Raw genomic sequence first — 18,172 nt, forward strand, 5'->3', positions numbered from 1 at the left:
AGAGCTCCGCGGGCGTGAGGGTGAGTGGCAACACCCAGCACAGGTCTGTCTTCCTGTTGGGATGGTGGTGAGATCTCAGGCCTGGGTGAGGGCAGGTATAGGGAAGTCAGTCAAGTTCTACTTTAGGGATGATGTGAAAGAGGGGCAGGGCAAGTGATCTGGGAATACCAGCCTGGTCAGTCTGATCAGATGCAAATCTAGTGTTGCTTAAAAGGCATCTAGGGGTGCCTGGGTGGCTCAGCCCCCCGAGTGTCCAACTCTTGGGTTTCAAACTGAGGTCACGATCTCAGGGTCATGAGATCGAGCCCCTTGTCTGCACGTGGGGGAAGTCTGTGAGATTCTCTCTCTGGAATAAATGAATAAATCTTTTAAAAAATAAAATACTGGGGTGCCTGGGTGGCTCAGTCGGTTAAGCATCTGCCTTCAGCTCAGGTCATGGTCCCAGAGTCCCGGGATCGAGCCCCATGGCGGGCTCCCTTGCTTAGCGAGGAGTCTGCTTCTCCCTCTCCCTCTGCTCCTCCCCCTGCTCATGCTCTCTCGCTCGCTCACTCTCTCAAATAAATAAAATCTTTAAAAATTTTTGAAAATTTAAAAAAATCTAAAAAATAAAAGGCATTCCAAAGCTCTTTCATCCTCTCCCATCCCAGCTTTAACATCTCCAAATGCCTCCAGCCTGCCTTTGTCAGGTATGCATGACCAACACATACATTTCGTAAATAAATAAATGAAACATAAATCTGAGTTACATGTCTTTATAACAAGTTTCTCCAAAGATTAAAATCATAACTAACCAGTAAGCCTTTTACCTGGCTGACTGAGATCTCAAAGCTACAGCCACTGCCATCTGCCCTTTTGAGCAGCCCAGGAATTTCTTTGAAGGGAGGAGAAGCAGTCAACCTAACCAAATTCCCCCCAACTCAAACTCGTAAAAAAGGAGGGGGGAGAGGCAAGTAGTATCTTTCCTACCATTCCTTCATCTGCAACTAAAGTGGGCAAAACCATAACTTTTTCCACTCCCTGTGATCATTAGACCTTGGAGAAATAAAAAAAAAAAGGCTTCTTTTCACAGGAATATTAGGAACTCATGCTATAAACAGAACCATTTAGAAGAAAAAGAGGCCACCTTAGCCTACAAAACACATTCCAAATAAAGAGTTAACATACTTGCCCCTATACCTAAGGCCCTTGGACACACGGGCTGGTGGGCCACTCCAGCAGGAAGTGCTGTGTAACTGGGTAACTCATCAGTGCAGGGAGTGGAGGAGGCCCTGGACCCCTGGAAACCAGAGAGCAACCAGCTCCCCGAGCCCCACACATGACATGCAGATGAACCAAGAAGCTCTCCATGTGGACACCAGTGCCATCACCCTGCAAGATGACTTTCCAACAGCCAACTACCACAGCCAGTCCCCTTAACCTATCCTAAAAGGTTCCAAGTAACCTGAACTCCTGAAATAACGCTTCTGTCACCCAGTCACCATTGACAAATATCAACAGTGCCTTGTCCAACGCTATACAATGTCTCTGAGCTATGGTATCCTAAGCAACGGGAGGCCTGCCTGGACCACGAGGTCCACACTGGAATCCCTACACCCAATCACTCTGTAGACCTACTTCATTCCTTCAAAGCACCAGCTGTCATCTGTGGATTCCCCCTAGAACATACATTCTGATTCTCACTCTGCCATGCCCAGTGTCTGGAGTGGGGCTGGGCTGCTGCTAAGCCCTCACGACCTACTGAAAGCAGGAGGGGGAAGAAGGGAATAAAAGAAGAGAAAAGGGAATCGTGTCTCTATACTGACTCTGGGCACATTTCCAATGTTCAAGTCAACACACAATATGCATGGAATCCCAGGCACGTACTGTTCTGCACTCCCAGCTCCTTACCTCCTCTCAACCCTAACAGGGAGGAATTTCTTTCCATCACTGATCTCCACAGAACACTCAAAGATGGAGAAACAGGCAGTTCCCTCACGGGTTCTCAGCTCAAGAGTACCTAATTTTTCAAATTAGCTTAGAAAAAGAAAGAGTCACGTAGGCATGGGTAGCGTTTATTAATCATGTGTGTCAGAGACAACGATGTGAGAGCAAGATTGATGAAAGCCAGAGCCTACACCCATATTAAAGATTAAAATTTATTTTTAAACATAATGACTAACGACTTTCACTTGATCCTCTTTCTTCTCCACAGGATCCTTCTTCTCTAGACCACATACACTTATTTTTAATCTCTCTTGGGAAAGAAGTAGAAAATAATAGGATTATATGGGTTTAACAGAAAGGAAGATTACCTCCTGAGGAAATATAATATATCCCCCCCACACACTTATTTACTATCCTGATCAAAAGCTCAGATCACAGTCAGAATTCATGAGGTTACCTCAGACAGTGGGTAATGGATGTATTCTGCTCCACATCGACAGAAAGGTCAAGAAAATCTTCATCTTTGCTACTAACCTGAAGCAAAGAAAAAAGAGAAAAAGTATTAGGTACAAACTACATAATGGACATAGTAGGTCAAATTTTGAACACTTATAGGTAACCAAAACCCAAAATGCAGTCACAGTCATGTGCAGTTTTGTATACTCACTGGCAACTAGTTACACCAAAAACAACCCAATCTAGAGAAAATCCCCAACTCTCATTTGACCACAGTCCCGTTCCAGCTTTGATTCAGAACTTTTAATAATTAACACTCAACCAGATTTCTCTTCCTCTCCATTCGTCTTCCCCGTCATTCCAAAGAAGGAAGTATCAGACAAACACTGATACAGCCCAAACTGACAGCAGGAGAAAAATTGAAAAAAGGACAAGAGACTTCGAAAACTCACTACTCAGGTAAGCAACCTTTCAGACTGTCTGCCCTGAAATCACTCGCTCTCGAGCCTCATCATCCAAGCTGCGCTTGGGGCCAGGGAGCCTGATGTGTGCTGGGCTGGAGGGTCACACTCACCGCACGTGCTGTCCCCAAGCTTGGAAAGCAGCCATCATTTGCAGAGCCCTGTGCTAACTGTGCTAACTGCTGGACCCGGAGCTGGCCTGGAGCCCTGGCTCACACAGGCCACCCTACCGTGGACTGCTCTCAGCAGCTGGCTCACTGACCCAGCTGTTTCTCAGCTCCTGCGGTTAACACCACACCAAGCCTGGCTCTTGTACTTACTGACGTTCCCTGAGTAAAACTGCTTGCATTCCAGCCGTACACTGGCAAGCCTGGTGTTTTCCTCTCTTGGGGGGGAGGGGGTGCAAACTAGCACAGAAACAACCTTGAAGTATTCAGTCAATTGGCAGCAAAATGAGAAAACACTCCCTTAAGTGTGACAACCACCCTATGACCAATACTCTACTGCAGGTCCTTATCTAAAGGAGATGTAGAATGTGGACACAGACTTCCCAGTTCCATATCCTGTCTCTGCCACTTATGCAGTAGATGACTGTAAGCCAATTACTTAGCCCTGGTGTACCTTAGTTTCCTCATCTATAAAGTGGGGACAGTAAGAGTACCTATTTCATCAAGCTGTTGTAAAGATAAAATAATACATGTAAAGTGCTTTCAGAAATAGACACTCAAAAAGTCAGAGAGGGGTATAAAAATTATAAATGGCCTAAGATGGGCAAAGAACTGGAATGGTTCACTACATGGTGGATATCATACAATATTACATGAATAAATAGGCTATACAACCGCATATAAGCTAATTCCAGTTTTGTATAAAAAAAGCATGTATATATTTACACACACACTCCATCATTCTGCCCTTTTTTTAAATGGCACTTGTTACTTCTATGGTAGGATGTATGAAAGGCCCCCAATCTTCACCACTGCCTACACTGGCTTCTTTGCCATATGACTTTACAGATCCTCTCATCAAGAGATGTGCTTCCCATCCTTGATTCTGAGTTCAGCCTGAATGACTTGCTTTGACTAGTGGAGTGTTAGAGGACATGTCATAAGCAGAAGCTTGAACAAGCACTTATGAAGTCGCTCTCTTGCATTTCTGTCATCATCGTAAGAAGGATAAACCCGGGCTAGCCCACTATTCTCAGGAAGAAGACGAGAGACCCATGGAAGAGAGCTGTTCTCTCTAAGGTCCCCCAGCCAAGCCCAATCTAGAGCAAAATGCCTAGCCAGCCAGCAGATACATAAGTGAGCCAGCTAAAATACAAACACACAAGTTCATCCAGGTCCAGACTAAATCAGGTGACCCTCGGCCAACTCATAGTTGAATGAATTATAATAAATGATAGTTGATTTCAGTCTCAGAGGTTTTGAGGTGGTTTGTAAGCAAAGCAACAGGTAACCAATACTACTACTTCATATTATAAATGTTTTATTTGTATTTTTTTTATTGTCTGACGCCCCCTCGCTAAAATGAAAGACTGGCTCCAGCAATGACTAAGATCTTGCCATTCGAACACTCCTCCAGAAAAACTATAGAGCTCAGATAACTATAAATAAAAGTAGCTACCCGAAGGTGTTGGGGAAACCACACAAACAGATGGAAGCGGAGTCCACACCTGGAGAAGAGTTACAGAGAGTAAGCTCATGGTTACACAGCCTTTAGATGGGAATCTGGGAACAAATACAGTCTGTCTGGCCTTGGAATCAGAAAACTGAATCTGGGAAGACCATGTGTACTGGCAAGAAGGGGAGGAACTGGGAGGGTATTCCCAACCCTGTCTGCCCACATCTCTGGTTGACCACTGAGCCGCTTATGCACAGAGTCCATACACTCACAGCACTCAGCTAGAGACCAAAGGGCTGACCCAAGATTCAAGCTGCCACCTAAGAAACAGATTTGTAGTTTGCATCCAACCAAGATAAACTGCCTGCTGGAACTCAAACATTAACACTCACTGAAAAAATATAACAGAACCTAGGGTCTCCCAAGTTTTACATCCTCAATGTCCTAGATACCATTCAAACCTACAAAATGGGGGATCCCTGGGTGGCGCAGCAGTTTGGCGCCTGCCTTTGGCCCAGGGCGCGATCCTGGAGACCCGGGATCGAATCCCACGTCGGGCTCCCGGTGCATGGAGCCTGCTTCTCCCTCTGCCTGTGTCTCTGCCTCTCTGTCTCTCTCTGTGTGACTATCATAAATAAAAATAAAAAAAAATTAAAAAAAAAAAAAAACAAACCTACAAAATGTGTGAAAGGCAGGAAAAATAGGAGACATTCTTAAGACAATCGAAACCAGTCCTCGATGTAGACGTTAAAATGAGCAGACGAGAATTTTTTTTTTAGAAGAATTTTAAAGCTATTGTAACTATTCTCAGTAAAGTAAAATATACTCACAATGAACCAAAACATAAGAAATCTCAGCAGGGAAACAGAGAAGAAAAAAAAAAAAAGAAAAGAATCAAATGGGAATTCCAGAACTGAAAAATTCATAAGCCAGATGGACTTAACAATGAATTGGAGATGACAGAGGAAATAAAAAGTGGACTTGAAGACAGATCAACAGAAAATTAACCAATGAGAAGAATAAAGAAAAAAGGAAAGATTGAAATAAAAATTAACAGATACTCAGAGAACTGTTAGAAAATGTCATACATACAACTGGAGTCTCAGAAGGAGAGGAGAGAAAGAGCAGTAAAGCTGTTTGAAAAATAATGGCGAAATATTTCCTAACTTGGTGAAAGAAATACATTTATAGATTAAGACACTCAACAAACACCAAGTATTTGGATAAACACTGCTAGTAGGCCAGCCAAGGCACATCACAGTCAAACTGCTACAAGTCAAAGGCAAAAAGCAAATCTTAAAAATATCTGAGAGGAAAATGACATTTCACAAAAGAATGGTTCAATTGGAAGCTGATCTCTCATCAGAAATTAGAGGCCAGAGACAGCAGAACAACATCTTTAATGTGCTAAAAAAGAAAAACTGTCAATGCAGAACTCTTAAAAGCCCATAAATAGATCCTTCAAGGATGAAGCCAAAATAAAGAGAATTCATTATTAACAGACCTGCACTGCAAAAAAGAAAAGGTTAAAGGAAGTTCTTCAAGCCAAAGGGAAATGATACCAGATGGAAACCCAGATCCTCAAGAAAGAATGAAGAGCATTAAGAATAGTAATTTTGACACTTCTCTATGGGGTTTGTAATACACAGAAATGTAATACATACAACACTACAGCATAGGACCGCGTAAGGCAGGGCCAGGCAGAAGGAATATGCACCTGTATGGTTACAAGCTTCCTATGTTTTATGTAAAACAGTGACATTATTAACTGTAAGTGGACTGTGAAAAGTAAAGGATGTATACTGGAATCTCTGGAGAAACAACACACACAAATATATACCAAGAGGAAGACTAAAATGGAATTGTTTATGCAAATACATATATACATGTACATATATTCAAAATATACATGTATCAACCTAATTTTTTTTTAAAAGCGAGGGAGGAGGAACATAAAAATAAAAAACTGAGGGGGAATATATAGAAAATGAGTAATAAAGAGGAGGCCCCAAACCACCCATACCGGTAATTACATCAAACATTAATGGAATAAACATTAGTGGTGGCCTGGGGCTTGCAACAGAGATTAATTGCTGGGTACAAGGAATTTTACTGGTGTAACAAAAATGTTTTATAAAACTGGATTATGATGATAGTTGCACAACTCACCAAATTACTTTAAAAATTACTGAAAGGAGGGCACCTGGGCGGCCCAATGATTGAGTGTCTGCCTTTGGCTCAGGGCATGATCCCAGGGTCCTGGGATCAAGTCCCTCGTCAGGCTCCCTGCGAAGAGCCTGCTTCTCCCGCTGTCTATGTCTCTGCCTCTGTTTCTCTCATGAATAAATAAATAAAAATCTAAAAAAAAAAAAAAGAAAAATTACTGGATGCCTGGGTGGCTCAGTGGTTGAGCATCTGCCTTTGGCTCAGGGCATGATCCCGGGATCCAGTCCCACATCGGGCTCCCTGCGAGGAGCCTGCTTCTCCCTCTGCCTGGGTCTCTGCCTCTCCCTCTCTGTGTCTCTCATGAATAAATAAATAAATTTTTAAAAATTACTGAAAGGATGAACTTTATGGCAGATAGTATGCCTCAATAAGGCAGTTTTTTCAAAAAGTAAAAGAGGGGCACCTCGGGGGCTCAGCTGGTTGAGGGAAGAACTTGTGATTTCGGCTGAGGTTGTGATTTTATGGGTCGTGAGATTGTGTCCCGTTTCTCAGGCTCTGCACCCAGCAGGGAGTCTGCTTGAGATTCTCTCTCCCTCTGACCCTCCCCCAACTCAGGTGTGCATGCACTCTCTGTAAGATCAATAAATCTTAAAAAAAAAAAAAAAAAAAAAAAAAAACTGGGCACCTGAGTAGCTCAGTCAGTTGAATGGGTGACTCTTGATTTTGGCTCAGACCATGATCTCAGGGGGTCCTGGGACTGAGCCCCACATCCTGCTCTGTGCTCAGCAGGGAGTCGGCTTGAGGATTCCCTCTGCCCCTCCTCTCTCTCTCTCTCTCTCTCTCTCTTTCTCCTTTTCCTCTAAAATAAATAAAATCTAAAATAAATAAATAAAAATCTAACCATGATTATGGGATTATTTCACTTTATTATTTTATTTCCTCCTCTAATTCTGTCAGTTTTTGCTTTGCGAGTCGTAATCTTTAAAAAAAGATTTATTTATTTGAAAGAGAATGAGCGAGCCGGGAGAGGGGCAGAGAGGGAGAGACGCCCTGCTGAGCATGGAGCCAAGATGTAGACCTTATGACCCTGTGGTCACGACCTGAGCCAAAACCAAGAGTCAGATGCAGAATCAACTGCACCAGGGGCAGCCCGGGTGGCACAGCTGTTTAGCACTGCCTTCAGCCCAGAGTGTGATCCTGGAGACCCAGGATTGAGTCTCACGTCGGGCTCCCTGCATGGAGCCTGCTTCTCCCTCTGCCTGTGTCTCTGACTCTCTCTCTTTGTGTGTCTCTCACAAATAAATAAAATCTTTTAAAAAATAAATAAATAAATAAAATAAAATAAAATAAAATAAAATAAAATAAAATAAAATAAAAAAATAAAAAAATAAATAATAAAATAAAATAAAATAAAATAAAATAAAATAAAATAAAATAAAATAAAACAAACTGCACCACCCAGGTGCCCTCACCATCATAGGTCGATATTTTAACACCCCTTTCTCAGCAAGTAATGGAAAGACTAGGGGTAAAGAATCAAGAAAAACAGAAAATCTGAAGAACTCTAACGTTAGAATAATGTACTCAATAATAATGAAATACATATTCTGTTCAACTATAAAATACATATTCAAGGAAGCTTTTCCTTCCAAGGGACAATTTAGCAAATGTCTGGAACTATTTTCACTGTCACCTTCTGGGGGATGCTACTGGCATCTACCATGTTTAGAAGCCAGGGATGCTCCCCCACAGCAAAGAACTATCTGACTTTAAATATTAATGGTTCCAGGGGATCCCTGGGTGGTTCAGCGGTTTAGCGCCTGCCTTTGGCCCAGGGTGTGATCCTGGAGTCCCAGGATCAAGAACCACATCAGGCTCCCTGCATGGAGCCTGCTTCTCCCTTTGCCTGTGTCTCTGCCTCTCTCTCTCTCTCTCTGTGTCTCTCATGAATAAATAAAATGTTTTTTAAAAAAATAAATATTAATGGTTCCAAGGTTGAGAGACCTTGTTTTTAAGTAGATTTACCAGGATAGACTATGTGTTAGGATACAACACATGTCACAGCATATTTTAAAAGACTGAAATAATACAGAATATATTCTCTAACCACATAGAATTAAATCTGAAATCAATAAAATTAGGGAAAAAATCTAGGCAAATCCTAAATAACTGAAGGTTAAACAACATACTTCTAAGTGATACATGGATTGAAGGAGAAAAAGCACAAGAGAAATTAGAATATATTTTGAACTAATGAAAAAGAAAAATCAAAATTTGTGGGATGCAGCTAAAGCAGTGCTTAAAGGGCAATCCACAGCTTTAAGTGTGTATATTTAGTAAACAAAAGAGGAGGGACGATCTTTTTTGTTTGTTTTAAATGCTATATCCCTAGTACATAAAATAATTTCTAGCCTTTCCTGGGTCTCCAATAAACATTTACTAAATGCCTGAATATATAGCTGAACAAATGGAAAAATATCTAAATGCCAACAGTGGCATCTGGATGCAGAATGATAAATGATTTTCTTTTTATACATTCCTGTATCTGGTCTATAAAACATAATCCCATAGGTATTATATTTTTTTAATTAGTGAAACTTTTTAAATCTAAATGATTCTTCTCTAGGAGAAAATAAAAAGATCAGAGCCAACCGAAATCATACATAATTCAGAGAGGGAGCATCAGATTCCAGTCCAGGAAAGCCTTGACTGGAAGGGCACAAAGACAGAGAAATATGGTCTCCTGCTGGATGCAAATCTTTTCTCTTCTTAATTATTTTAGGGAGGGGAGAAAGGTACAAACCTAATTAACTAAATGAAAAAAGTTACTGTAACTTTCCCAATTCCCAGTGTAAGCTGCTTCCAGAATTTAAGAGTGTGAGAAAGGAAAGCACAACTCAAGCAGATCAGCCCCTTGGGGGATTTGAACACATGGCTCTAAACCCTTCCATTAGAATTCTTCTCTCCCCCTGACTCAGACTGCTGTAGTCAAAAGCAATGGGTGATCAAGCAATTTTTTTTTTCTTTTGCCTTTCCGTCTCCCCAGAAAGCTGCCAGATAATGAAACCATTTTCTTCCCACACACAAGGATCTCATTCTGGTCTAAGTGAAAATACAGCTTGTCTCCAAGGAAACATGTATGTCACTAAGACTACAATACTCTCAGCAAGCACAGGCTACATCTTATTGTTTCTTCTTCTCCCCAGTTCTGGGCCTTGAGTTCCCCCCAAAACTGGTTTAAAAGGTTACTTTGGGGGGGAAAAAAAATAAAAAGGTTATCTGGGAAAATTAAACGATCCTACATGTTCTTCTGTTCAATTAATTACAGATCAATTAATAGGACAAATTACTAGGTATGGGATACATACGAATCATGAGCTTTCCAAAGGGCCTGGGTAATTAATATCATATTCAGATGGGCTTCTAATCCCCAGACTCCTTTCCTTGGCTTATAGAAGAGGTGGCCAGGTGGGGTTCCTCGATGATCAGCTAGGAACCGAAAGTGCGCCCTTCGAGCAGCAGCAGGGCTGTGGGCTTTGGAGAGGTGGTAACTACAGTCCCCCTGAATCGCAAGGGAGAGGCCTCCCCTGGCCACATCCCCCATCCCCACTCCTCTTCTGTAAAGGGCTCAGAGGCTCGAATCCATTTCAACCTCTGCAAACGAATCAAGAAGGAGCCGAACAACTGGTATTTAATAAAGTAGTTCTTTAGACGACCTTTTGGCTCTAGTGACAGATATAAATGTGCCTTAAAGCCCCCAGGAAGCACTAAAAACCACAGGTTTGTAAAGCAAAAACTCAGCTTAAATGGAAAGGGGGGCTGGGAGGGGGGTTAACAACAGCAACAACAAAATTAAGCTCCAATTGGCGCAGCAAATCTTATGAACCAAGCAAAGAACAGCCAAAAGGAGCGCTGAGGCCAGTCTGGAAAATCCCCAGGCCGCAATTCTGAAGTGCCTCGATCAAGGTTATGTAGGGAAGTGTGCACTGAATTACCCCCTTCAAACGGTCTCTCCAAGTGTACTGCAGAGTGAAAGTGTCTCCATAAATCTCTCAGTTGACATTTGCACTGCAATCACAAGCAACATTTACAAAGGGTGAGGCCAAGGGGAAAAAAAATCATTGTTTTCTGAAACCTTGAAGGCTGGCACAAGAGTTTTTGCACCAGTGGAGGAACTAGCAGCTGAGGTGGCTACAGTGGCAAGGCTCCCTGGGGGCTAATGTGCAGCTCGGGATCCTGGAGGGCTGAAGCCCACTGTGAGATTTCACAACTGTGACAGGAGCACCATCTCAAGGCTGCTTGCCTTGGGCAGAAGACATCACTCAAAGGGGGCTCCATATTTCTCATCCTGTAAAGGAAAACTTAAATGTTAGGTCTTCTTTTATCCTAAGTCCTCAACGTCCTACAGCATCAACAACAACAACAAAAGCCTGCAGGCTATGTATTTTCTTAGAAAGTAGAGGGCTTTTCTAACAATTGAGAGCTTTCTAAAAATGGAATGCATGGCCCAGGGAGATTGAGTTCCCCATCCCTGGACAGGGGCCAGCAGATGCTGGTGACCAACTGGCTGGGATGTCACAGAAGGGACTCGGGCACCGGTAGGGAAGGATTGGATGACTCCTAGGATCCCATCCAGTTAAAGGATCTAAGAAATGGAGTTGATTATCTAAGTGACTCCAGAGAAAACTCCTGCCTCAAGGCTAATTACTTTAAGAAATTAAAAAAACAAAACAAAAAAAAAAAACCCCAGGTTTTTCAGAGTGCCATCCTTCGTAGAGATACACTCACTTCCACAAACCAAGTATTATGGTAGGAATCCCATTATAACAAACTATGGCACCACCCAAACATTTTGAAGGTTATCTCTGAGCACAGGTGTCACATCTAACAGTGACCCTCCAGGAATGAACAGGCTACATGATAGTTTCTGCTACACAAATATTTGAGGGTGTGATATTTGCATTTGTTGGGATCGAATAACCTGGTCAGGGACAAGAAAAGAAACTAAAATGTGACCGAGCCTATCATCTGAGCCTTCCTGAAAACTCGCATGGAGTTTTCCACAAGATGGATTTAGTAACTGTGCTAATTTCAAAGATAACCAAAAGGACCAGCCAGCTGCACTGTCTGCTGCAGGTTTCTTGGCTAAATGTAGAAATGCGATGCCCCACTGTTCAGGCTCATGTATCATAAGCTCACAGGGTGCTCTGTACTTCTCCTTCACAGCATTACCATCGTAATGACAAATCTCATTATTCATTCTGTTATTAATGTGTATCTTCCATGTGAAAGTTCCAGAAGGGCAAGGCTCTCACTGTATCCTCAGCGTCTGGACCCTTACATAGCAGCTGCGAGGCAGGAGGAGGTATTTACTGAAGAAAATAATACTCAGCTACACAGCCACTATATTACCCAAAGTGAAGCCAACTAGAATAGTAGGTATAGACAACAATGTGGAGGAATGAGAATGATCATTCACGGGATGTGTAAAACAGTACAACCACTTTGGGCATTTGATATTTTCTGATATGAATACCATGTGACCCAAAAATATAATATATGTATTATATAATATAAATATATAAAATATATAAATATAAATATATAAAATAATATATAAATATATATATAGAAAGAGACAGAAAAGATTTCTGTATTGTTATTTTATGTATTGGAATGTTCAAAGCAGCATTGCTCATAGTTGCCTAAATTGGAAACAACCAAATATCCACCAACAGTGAAATAAACTAGTGAACTGTCCTATATTCATGCACGGTACTATAGGGCAATGAAAATGAATGAACAAAAGCATAATGCAACAACACAAATGAATCTCACAAGGATACTCCACAAAAAAAGCAAAGCCCAAACCCAGTGCACAAAAGAATACATATTGTATTACTTCATTCCTATCAGGACAAAAAACAAGCCAAACTGAACAATTATTTTAGGGGTACAAAAATAAGTTGCAAGTTCTACCAAATATTCAAAGAACAGACAGATTGCTGTAAGTTGGACAGGATGGCAACATGGAGGAGGCAAGAAAAAGGGCAGAAAATCAAATAAGAAGTTACTGCAATTTAGTTGAGAATGGCAGTCCAGAGCTGAGGGGGGGGGAGGTGGGCTCTGAGCCAGGGTGAGAGCAGCAGGGATGGAGAGAAACAGGGGATTAAAAAGATACAACAGGCAGACCTCAAGGATAGAAGAGATATAAGAGGTAAGATGAGGATGGTGCCAAGGAATACTCCCTTATTAAAAAAGAGGAAAGAAAGAAAGAAAAAAAGACTATGTATCTGCAAATTATGATTATTTACAATAGAGCCCTGACTTTGATGTTTACAAAGTGCGTGAGGTTATTCTAAACATACATTCAGTATTGAGAAGAGAATAAAAAACTGCAACGGATTAAAAAACATGACATGTTGGGTGACGGGCACTGAGGAGGGCACTTGATGGGATGAGCACTGGGTGTTCTACTGTATGTTGATGAATTGAATTTAAATAAAACATTGGAAAAAAAATAAAACACATGAAATGTTAAAATTCATGAGTTCATTACAAAACGGTAACACAAAAGAGGGAAAAGGTGATGAAGTATTCCACACATTCTGGCAATGTTGGGAAAGTGGTAAAAAATTAAGGAAGGCAAAGATGTACAGTGCAGTCTCTAGAGTAACCTCTAGGAGAATTTGAAACTAATAATACAATTGATGCAAAAAAAAAAAAAAGAAGAAATATTTCATTGACACAAAAGAAGGCAAGAAAGAAAAAGAAATATAAAACAGGAGGGTTAAATAAAAACAGAGCAGGATGGTGGAAACATGATGCCATTTTACTGTACTTGGTAATGCTACAGGATGCTTCCAGAATGGGGGAAATTCTACAGGACAAAAATGATTTCTTCAACAACTAAATTGCAAGGAAAAAAGGAGGGGAGGGGAAGCAGTGGGTGGATGTTTGGATCCTTAATGTGAATTAACCAACTGCTAATATATATATATATTTGTGTGTGTATATATATATATGATAATCAGAGAAACTTGAACACTAAGTGAATAATGATTTAAAGGAATTATTTTTAGGTATCATAACGATACACTTTTGTTTAAAAAAAAAAAAAAGATGTCTTACCTTTTAGAGATATGTAACAAAGTGATGAAGAAACTATAAATGAAACAAGAACTTATCTGAGATTTGCTTAAAAATGACCAGGTAGGCAAGGGTGGGGGGAGGAGGCATGAAACAAAAAATGATCAAGATGGGCCAATGTGTTAACGATCATAGTAATACCCATATGGGATTTACTCTACTCTTCTACTTCCGTATTCACTTGGATTTTACTGGAATATCAAATATAAAGGGCCAGAAGGAGAAAGGGAGGGAGGAAAGAAAGATCTCTAGACAGAAAAGTATGTGTAGAAAATGTTTTGGCAGCATATATTTCAAAATGTTTCAAGTGGTTCTCTCTGGGCAAATGTGATCACAATTTTTAGAACATGTTACAAATTTATCATCTCTAGGTAGAGGAGATCACTGGTAACTTTTACTCTCTCTTTTTCCCTCTTTTTTGCTTAGCTATGTTTTCTAGTTGTTTCTACAATGAACAAACGAGAATGCTGATTCAAAAACTGTTTAAAAGGACAGGAGAAAGACTGCCAAAAAAACAAGAGCCTCCTACTTACATCCACATTTCTTCATACCCATTTCTGGGTCCGAGTTCCTCCGCAGAAACTAATGAAAGCTACTCTCTGAGACTCAAAATGCACAATCCTATAGAACTTTTCGTATGATGTGACAAAACTCCTGAGACGCCTAATGAACTCAGAGACTGGCTATGTTGTTAGCAGTAAGAGTAAATAAGAAGAGCTGGCATTTATTGCCTTTTTGCAAAGTACCGCGCATGGCTCTATGCGCTTTCCAACTGCTAACTCGGTTCATCCTCCCGAGCAGCTCTGTGACACAGGTGCACTCACTGTACCCAATTTACAGATGAGGAGAGTGAAGGCAGAGAAGCTGAATGGTACGCCCATGCCGGCAGAACCAGCGTACAAACTCCACGGCCTGGCTCCAATGCCGGGCTCTGAGCCACCAAATCCTGAGACCACTCACAGCGTGATATCAAACATACCAAGCAAATGTGACATCCGGAGATCATGTGTTCGAATTCACCTCACAGTCCTGGCCTACTGTGTGCCAGACTCAGCCAATACATGAGCCCGCCCAGCTGACTGCAGCAGGATCAGAAGCCAAGCCCGACTTCCAACTTCAAGTGCACCACCCCACAGCTGATTCCCCTAAAGCTGGGGAGACAGGGTCTATTCTGCGTCACCTGACCTCTGCATGAGCAAACTTTTTCCGAGATAACTGGTGGAGGTCCCATTTCATATTTCACAGTTTGTGGATGGTCAAATGTGCCCGTGACGCCGAGCTATCCAGTTTTTGAGATTTGCCCTCATCCAGTCTGCGTTAGCCAGCGGAGACATCCTGGATGGAGACATGCTTCTAAAAGTTTGCCCCCGGGGCTCATCGACAAAAACGGATCACGGTGCACTCATGCACACGACACACAGTCTGCATAAAACACGCACAAGCAAAGTACCCGAAAGCCCTCTCAGTGCTTACAGTTTCACAGTTCAAGCATCGAGTTTCATTGGTCAGCGTTCCCTGAAAAATCTCATGGACCCAGGTGAGTTCTGGTTTATTATTCTCTGCAGGCTCATTCATGTTGCCATTTTTTAATTTTCCGTTTTGCTTTTCCTGTTTCTTCTCTTCCTGCAGGATGTCCGCAATAGTGTTCAGCAAATAATTTAAAAACTCGTGAGCATCCTGCTGCATGTAGTTATCAAAGAGATCTGGAAAAGAGAAGGTCATTATTTCAATCTCTGGCTCTTGTAAAGCAAACAAAACGCTTAATTTTACATGCACACTTCAATTTTTATACTGAAATGTCAAGTGGACAGGCATGACATACATTCATCTCTATTTTGCAACTTGACTACGTAAATTCTAGAAGACTTTTGTTCACTTTCCTTTTTTTCTACCACCTGCCGAGAATTACACTCCCCTTATCTCCCTAAAGTCATCTCATATATAAAAAGCTAGTAAAATTTTTATTTATTCTACAAAAAGACTCCAGAAATTATTTGATAAGTTTCCGGATAAAATATCAATATTTAATATGACGTGACCACCAATGATCAATTATTCATTTTGCAATTTATCTGCAGCAACTGGGGTCTCTGCCCAAAGATCATATTAAACCCTGGACCAGACTGGAAGCAGCTTAAATGAAACACATATGGGAGATGGGGGATATATGCATCTATCTGATAGTGTTCTGAAACCAAATACGAATGATTCCAGAAGCCTACTGCTGTTCCCCGCCATAAGGACAAACAATCAAGAGATGAATGCAGCTGTGAAACTTCATTATTAATCATGTTCGCGACGAGACTCGGGAGTGCTCTGCTTCCTGCTCAGATTATTTTTATTCTGGTACATATAAACTACAACAACTTTAAGAGACAGCAATCAAATTAAATGAGACTTTATAAAACAAACATCTGATTAACTGCAAGTCTGTGGAGTAAGGCTGAAATCTAGGATAAACACAAGTTGCCATATCAACTATTTCTAGTCACAGAAATTACCAATGCAAATCTTCTGGAATAACCTCGTCTCTACTAGTGATTTTCCCCAAAAGAGAAGATCAAAAAACCAGGGAGGGAAAAAAAAAAAAAAAAATCAGGCGACAACAGGGCATTTGTATCATATAAAGGTATTAATTTAATATCCTGCAATCGTCTTAGGCAAAAATCAGGAGGCATTATTTTTAAAAGAGCAAGGGCTCTGATTGGATAATACGCATTGACTTTAATTACTTATGACAAGTTTATAAGAATACCATTTTATTCAACGATTGTACCAACCTATTTATTCCAATCAGCGTACCGCTTAGAAGGCTGCCTTGGGCAATTTCTCTCTTACAACGGTCCTCCCAATGTGAGGCAAATAAAAAGACCATTCCGAAATGGAATGATGGGGACGCCTGGGTGGACGCCTACGCTCCGCGGTTGAGCGTCTGCCTTCGACTCAGGGCGTGACCCCGGGGTCCCGGGATCGAGTCCCGCATCGGGCTCCCTGCATGGAGCCTGCTTCTCCCTCTGCCTGTGTCTCTGCCTCTCTCTCTGTGTCTCTCATGAGTAAATAAATAAAATCTTAAAAAAAAAAAAAAAATTGAATGATAAATCTGAATTTATAAACATGGTTTTTTGTCCAGTGTTATTTTATGTATACGGAGAGGAAAAGGAGAATCACACCTTCTTTCGAAGGCCAGTGACTTGAGCAGTTGGCCGGACAATTTTCCTTTATAACCAGGAAGAGGGGAGATTCATCTCGAGGATCTGCGGGACTACGAAGGTGTGTTTCGGGCCCTCCAACACCTCACTCACCGTTCTCTTTTCTCAGCCGCGAAATGAACTTCTTTGGTGGGATCACGCCGACCTTCTTCTTCTGAGTGGCGATGCTGTGGAAGAGGTCTGCCAGGCACGTCAGTAAGTTTTCCTTCTTTTTTTGCTGGGCCTTGTATGCCAGCACATTCTCCCGGAAAGGCCGGCAGAAGTACAGCGCCTGAAGCACGGAGTTACAGTAGCACGTGTTTCCGAACTGCCAAGGACAAGAGGGAGGCTTCAGTGAGCCATCCGGGGATGCGCCACCTCCCAGAGGCCCACCCTCCAGGAACCAGCCCGGCTTCCCAGCAGCAGGGTCCTGCTGGCCATGTCGGAAAACCAGGACACCACTCACAACACCGGTGACTATCTGAGCAACAGGGAAATGAATACAGGGGGACACCAGCCTGTTGAACGTCCCTAAAATGATAAACACTGAGCCTTGATTTAAAAAAAAAAAAAAAAAAAGAATCTAAGGACACTTTCTGGTGATTAAAAAAAAGAAAGAGAAAAATGAACACAATATGGCGCCCCAGGAAAGAGGCCACACCGCCACACCTCGAAACTCCTATGATGGAAAATAAGAATCCAAAATCAGAAAGAAATCCGGGAACTGGGAACCTTGTGTTCAGGTGAAACAGCCTTAACTCCATGGGAACTTGTTTTAGTTTTTCTCTTTCGAGATTCTAATGCCCCTGTGCATTGCTTCAGACGGCCCATCCTCACTTGCGCCAGAGCCATGGAGGCAAAGAGGTGCCTCCCTAGGTCATCCCACTGGCTTCTTTTCCCCCTCAAACTCCTAAGTCACCCTCAATCTTGTTTCTGCCAAGATGGCAAGCATCAGATGACATAAGAGCACTCAGTTCCTGCTCTCCTGCCATCACAGTAGGATCCACACCACAAGATTTCGTTCCTCTCAAAAACCGTGGACACTCTCAGATTATGATTAAAGAGGGAAGGCGTCACCATCTCACTGGTTTTCAGCAGACTGTGACACCAACTCCGTGGAGGAACACGGCCGAGACTAACCCTTTAGAATTTCTCACATTCAGGGAAATGAAAAAGAGAAAAAAAAATCTAAAGAAATCACAAGAT

General features: G+C 41.8%; 1 protein-coding gene across 4 annotated transcripts in view; it reads right to left on the reverse strand.

Moving 5' to 3' along the window:
• The window catches only part of USP46 (ubiquitin specific peptidase 46), a 59,846-nt gene that overhangs the window by 15,840 nt on the left and 25,834 nt on the right, over positions 1-18,172 (reverse strand). For all 4 annotated transcript variants that reach the window (XM_041725675.1, XM_041725679.1, XM_041725676.1 and 1 more), the window contains 3 exons: positions 17,081-17,294; positions 15,252-15,481; positions 2,381-2,457 (listed from right to left, as the gene is read on the reverse strand). In XM_041725675.1, coding sequence (XP_041581609.1) covers positions 2,381-2,457; positions 15,252-15,481; positions 17,081-17,294 — 521 coding nt within the window. The remainder of the gene's footprint in view (positions 1-2,380; positions 2,458-15,251; positions 15,482-17,080; positions 17,295-18,172) is intronic.

Source organism: Vulpes lagopus, chromosome 12 (assembly GCF_018345385.1).
Source record: "Vulpes lagopus strain Blue_001 chromosome 12, ASM1834538v1, whole genome shotgun sequence".
Taxonomy (NCBI): Eukaryota; Metazoa; Chordata; class Mammalia; order Carnivora; family Canidae; genus Vulpes; species Vulpes lagopus.